This window comes from Squalius cephalus, assembly GCF_949319135.1.
Source record: "Squalius cephalus genome assembly, chromosome: 20".
Taxonomy (NCBI): domain Eukaryota; kingdom Metazoa; phylum Chordata; class Actinopteri; order Cypriniformes; family Leuciscidae; genus Squalius; species Squalius cephalus.
The window spans coordinates 1,035,096-1,041,378 of record NC_137141.1 but is presented as its reverse complement, the minus strand read 5'-3'; the positions used below and the strand labels follow the sequence as shown (position 1 = coordinate 1,041,378).

At 40.9% G+C, this 6,283-nt stretch overlaps 1 protein-coding gene across 1 annotated transcript; it reads left to right on the top strand.

Annotated features, from left to right (window-relative positions):
• Positions 1–309: 309 nt before the first annotated feature.
• LOC307148199 (zinc finger BED domain-containing protein 5-like) lies at positions 310–4,822 on the top strand (the record flags this gene model as incomplete). Its single annotated transcript, XM_079853554.1, has 2 exons — positions 310–459; positions 3,644–4,822. 2 exons carry the CDS (start codon positions 310–312, stop codon positions 4,820–4,822), a joined length of 1,329 nt encoding a protein of 442 aa, XP_079709680.1.
• Positions 4,823–6,283: the final 1,461 nt, after the last annotated feature.

The window sequence follows — 6,283 nt, the reverse complement described above, 5'->3', positions numbered from 1 at the left end:
GTCGTTTTCACCTCCACAGCCAATGGGATCAGTCTGATGGGTGCAGAAATCATGTTCATGAATGAAGAAGCACACAGTGTAAAACCGACAACTGACGATAACAAGGATATGATGTCATTAACAAAAATTTTTTTTATTAACAAAGTTCGGGAGGAGCATGTTCAGATAATTAAACTAATTAACACGAGAGGAGCACATTCAGTTAATCAACCCAACTAAAAAGATAAGAAGTATATATAAAGCAGAAGTCTATGTTCATTGCATATGGAACATCAGTTTATCACCATATGGTTCGCCCGTTTTGCTACTATGTCGCAACTCCTACTCTTCCTCTCCGATGACGAGACAAACTTCCCTCTAGATTCTCAGCCGCTGCCAGCCCCAGGACCACTTCTTTTCCACACGGCATCGCACCAGAGCCCCCGGCTTTTCCGCACGGCCACCGCCCTGCCCAAACAGGTACACGCTCGCCAAGACAGCACACCAAATAGGCATAATCTTTACTCTGTTTAATTATATCTAAGTGTGAACTCGTGAAATGATGTTTTATTAACAAAGTTTGGGAGGAGCGCATTCAGTTAATCAACCCAATTAACAAGATAAGAGGTATATATACAGCAGACTTAGCTCTGTTTGACAGCATCCCTCCACCACCCCATCTCCTCACTTCTAGTTCTAACTATTCCCAGGGCTGGACTGGGACAAAAAATCGGCCCGGGCATTTTGGCCCAGACCGGCCCACTATATGATCATAAACACCACCCATCTTTGCACGCCCTTAAATATATGCATACCAACTCCTATTACTTAAAACCACTAATGCCATGTAATGAGTGAGTATAGGAACAAGTGAGAGTTAACAGATAAAATAGGTAAAAATTTGACATTTGTTAATACAGATGAACTATACTCCACAGTGATGAATCCTGAAAAAAGCTATATAAGCTGCATTGGCATAGCAATACCAGTGTTTCTCTCAGGATTTTTGGTAAAAGTGTGGTGGGTGGAACTCGTTTCATGTAGGGGGGTTCGGGGGCATGCCCCCCCCGTGAGAAAATTTTGTGCATTTTAATGTTAAATTTGTCAATCTGGTGCACTTTGAGAGTTCAAAATTAAAAGCTCCAACCCATATTCAGTGCAAATTAAACAAATAAAAATTCAAACCTCTTTTAGTTACAGTGTCTATTTACATTACACCTACTACATAAAAATAGTTATAATAGTTATAATATTAATCCAATAACAGTAATAGCCATATTTTGTAAAACAAATGCACAAAAAAATAGGAAACTTTCATAATTATAATAATTAATAATAATAATAGTTTTGTACCAATTTCTATACTTGAAAGAGATAAGCACATGATCTTTTATTTTGACGCAAACTGCATCAAGCTTTTATTTTGGCTGAAAACATGGTTTACAAACGCGTCTCGTTAAATTTCTAGTGAATTGCGGTAATCGTCAATCAACTATGCAGATGTGGAAATAATCTACACTCATGACATAGCCTAAGTGTTTTGAAAGTAGTTCTGCTTACTGCGGACTCTACACTTTCTCATCTCTCTCCTGATCCTCCTCACTATCATCATCTGCCGCTGGAGCTGATGAAGGTCAGAAAACATATATTTTGACACATGAAGCGTCTGCTTTAAGGGCCTGTTTCTATTTTTTCACGTTATTTCTCTGCACATTCCTTGCTTGCGTTTCTTCTCCATCTCTCAGACTATTTTGACAGATACACACTGACACTGCTGCATGCTCGCTCACTCGTTTAAAGTTGTGATTGGGTCAGCCCAGTGTCAATCAAGAAAAGAGCCAATGGGCCGCTGATCTACGTGTTTCATGGGCTGGTCTGTCCGAAAAAAAAAAACTAACACTGACTTTTTTGACCAATGCATTACACTGGCACAAACCCAGCGCCGCCAGTTAAGCAAAACAAAACGAATGGGTCGCCGATGTACAAATTTTATGGGCCGTTAAAAAAATTAAAATAATAATAATAATAAAAATTATGTATGAGTATGAGATGTATCGGCCCAAAAAGCATGTCGGCCCACTGGGAAAATGCCCGGTATGCCCGATGGCCAGTCCAGCCCTGACTATTCCTATCACAACCCGAGGGGGGGTTCTCTGGGTTCAGGCCAAATACAAAGCTCAGAGCCCTCCCCCGAACAGCACGCTAAATACGCATAACCTTTACTCATTTTAATTATGTGTAAGTTTGAACTCTTGAATTATATAACATTGTTCTAGGGATGTTTGGACATTTGAATGCAAAATTCTATTTGTGCCTTTGAAGATATATAGGTATCACCATCACCAGGGCTGGAGTGGAGCCACTTTTCAGCCCGGGAGTTTCAGGCCCAAGACCGGCCCACTTTTTCCATGGTGGAATTCCAAATTAGCACTTTTTTCCAAATTGGATAAATAAGCAACAGTTCAGCTCTTACTATTGTGTAGTTCAGGGGTTTTCAAACTGGGGTCCGCGGACCCCAGGTGGGCCGCAAGAGAGCGCTAGGGGGTCCGCGAAAAACTTGTCAGAAAAAAAAAAAAATTAACAGCCCGTTCTCATCCCAAGGCGTCATATACTGACGCTTTTGAAATTTCTTCAATATCCGACGCACAGGGCACCCTTAGGCGTTAATATGAGACGCAACCCTAAACCTACCCCAGACCTAAACCTACCCATAACCGGCGTCTCATATTGATGCTAAAGGGTGCCCTTTGCGTCGGATATTGAAGAAATTTCAAAAGCGTCAGTATATGACGCCCTAGCCTAGGATGAGAATGCGTCACAAATGATTTAGGCTACGAGATATTTTTTTTTCCAATCCTAAAATTATTAATTATTAATGACCAAATCTATATATAGTTTTATGATTTATATAAGTGGATACTTAATTGTAATGTGTTTATCCCAAAATCCTTTGCGCTCTTTAACGTTTTGCATAGAGTTGAATGGACGGAGCAATTAGCGGCTGTAAGTGCAGTACAGATGATGGAAAGATTTTTAAAGAATCCCGCTCCCGCAAGCAGTTAATGCAAATCTGACTTGGCGAATGCTAAGGCAAAAACCAGAAAATATGACAAATCTTACATTGCGTTTGGTTTTACCTGCATGTTAAAGCAGGGAGTCGATAGACCCCAGTGTGTTCTTTGTCAAGAGATTCTCTCAAACGAATGCATGAAACCATCCAAGCTCAAGCGCCATCTACAGCAGAAACATCCCAATGAGGCAGAAAAATCGACTGACTATTTCAAACATCAGGAGCTGTGTTTGGCCCGGCAGGCTAGTATTTTTCGGCAGCAAGCATCAGTCCCTGAGAGGTGTTTAAAAGCGTCATATTTGGCATCACTCCACATCGCGCGTACAACCGCACACAGTTGGCGAAGCATTATTATTACCAGCTACCAAAGACATTGTCAAAGAGTTATTTGGAGAGGAAGCGGCACGAAAGGTAGATTGTGTGCCTTTGTCAGACAACACAGTAAGCAGACGCATAGGTGAGATGGCCGATGATATTTCATCACAACTTTTAGAACAGCTGCAAGTCAGTGAATACTTTTCACTTCAGTTGGACGAAAGTACTGATATAGCGAATCAAGCACAGCTAATGGTCTACGTACGTTTTCTCGGTAAGGAAAAATTTATTGAGGAACTTCTCTTCTGTAAACCCCTTGAAGGCAGAACCACAGGTCAGGACATATTTAATATGATGGATCAGTTCATGACGGACAATTCAATAGACTGGTCTCGGTGTATTGGAGTGTGTACCGACGGTGCTGCCGCTATGACCGGTAAGCACAGCGGCGTCGTGACTCTGATAAAAGAGAAAGCCCCCAACGCCATTGCCACACACTGCATGCTTCACCGTGAGGCTCTTGTGGCCAAGCGCATTGAAGATGACTTGCATCAAGTGTTGAAGGATGTAATAAAGACTGTGAACTATGTAAAATCACGCCCATTGAAACACAGACTCTTCCGTTTACTCTGCAAAGAAATGGGTGCAGATTACGAGGGTTTGCTGCTCCACTCAGAGGTGCGCTGGCTTTCCCGCGGCGCCGTGTTAAGTCGCGTGTACGCGCTGCGCAAAGAGCTGAGAGAGTTTCTCTCTGATGAAAACCTAGAACTTGCCAAATGTTTTGAAGATGACACTTGGATACTGAAGTTGTCATACATGGCAGATTGTTTCCAGCATCTCAGTGTCCTCAATCAGAGCATGCAAGGACACAATGTTCACATACTGAACGCACAAGACAAGGTACGTGCATTCATGCAAAAATTATCCCTGTGGGAAAGCAAACTGCAAGAAGGAGTAACAGAAATTTTTCCTCTCTACAACCAGGAGCGCATCTCCTCCACTGCAGACAATATCACACCCATAATTCAGTCTCACCTGTCACATCTTCAGGGCTATTTTAAACAGTATTTCCCTGATTTGAACAACAACCACCTTGACTTTGTAAGGGACCCATTTGCACCAGGGGTTGGCACTTATCTGGATCTGGCAGCCAAGGAGCAACTGATTGACTTGTCAAATGATGGCGGGAGAAAAACAAGGTTCCCATCTCTTCCTCTATCAGAGTTTTGGATGTCTGTGAGAGAGGACTACCCTATGCTGTCAGAGAAGGCAATAAAATGTCTTTTACCTTTTGCCACAACTTATTTGTGTGAAGCTGGATTTTCAGCACTGAAAGTACTTCAGTCAAAGCACAGAGCCCGTCTGGAGGTTGAAAGCGACATGCGTCTGGCTCTCACTAAAATGAAGCCACGTTATGACAAACTATGTAGAAGCCACCAAGCTCATCCGTCCCATTAGGAGTTTTGAATCAGTGAATGATTCAAACTGGTTTGATTGTGTTTGTAATGCAAATGCTGTTCTTCAGGTTTAACTTGTCACATTATAATGCTGTGAAAGAAGGTTCCTTTTTCACTAAATGAAAATATAGCAGCAATTTAGCAGTGCCTTAATTAGAAAAGGTACCCAGTTCAATGTAAATATTTTGCAATTTTCCATAAAGACAGGGGGAAAAAACTACAGAAACTACAAATATTAGAAATGTCCAGGTTTAACTTTTCATCTACCAGTGCCTTATTTAGAAAAGCTATCTTGTTCAGTTAATGTAATTTTTTTTTTTTTTTTTATGAAATATAAAATAATTGTGAGAATCATTTTTGGCTATAGTGAGTTGCCAACTAATAAAATAAATAGTTTTTAAAACAATACCATTTTGCATGCCTGTGAAATACGAATTATAATGTCTTTACGTTATACAGAATTTTAGTTTACAGATTTATATTTGAAATACATAAGTGCCTTTAAACTTTAGGCAAAGGGGTCCCCTGCAAGGAATCATCATATTTGGGGGTCCCTGAGATTAAAAAGTTTGAAAACCCCTGGTGTAGTTTGTAATGGTTCAACAAATAATGTAAAGGTTAAATAATAATTCACTTAGACTTTATAAGAAGCAATTGCGACTTTGTTTCACACAATTCTGACTTTATATTTCGCAATTCTGACTTTATAACATGCAATTGCGACTTTATATCACACAATTCTGACTATCTCGCAATTCTGACTTTAAAAGAAGCAATTGCAACTTTATTTCACGCAGTTCTGACTTTATATCTTGCAATTTCTGACTATAAGAAGCAATTGCGACTTTATATCACACAATTCTGACCATATCTCGCAATGCTGACTTTATAACACGCAATTGCAACTTTATTTCAGGCAATTCTGACTTTATAACACGCAATTGCAACTTTATTTCAGGCAATTCTGACTTTATATCCCGCAATTCTGAGAAAGTATTGTGAGATAAAAAGTCGCAATTATCTTTTAAAATGTTTTATTCTGTGGCGGAAACAAGCTTCCATACCTCCTGGCCTCTTCCTCCCATCCATCCTCCCTGACGCGTACCGTTACGGTAGGGCCGGCCCAGCTATCGGTAGGCGGTGCCGCGGTAGCCTACCTGAGAAAACGTTTTTGAAAAGACGGGCTATGGACCCAACCAACTCTATAGTAGGGGAGGGGAGAACACCCTCACATGGTACAACCCATGCAGAGGCTGCTGTCATGATTCTGCCTTGTGTTTTAGTAGTTCTCTAGTCTTGTGGCAGGATCATGACAGACCCATGTTTTGTGTACAAGCGCTTGGTCATTAGTTTGGCCATGTGCTTGTGTTGTCTCGTTTTCCAGCCCCGCCCTCCTTGTTACCCTCATTTAGTAATTATCTCCTCCTAATTATCACCTGTTTCCCTCATTAGTTTGTCCCTA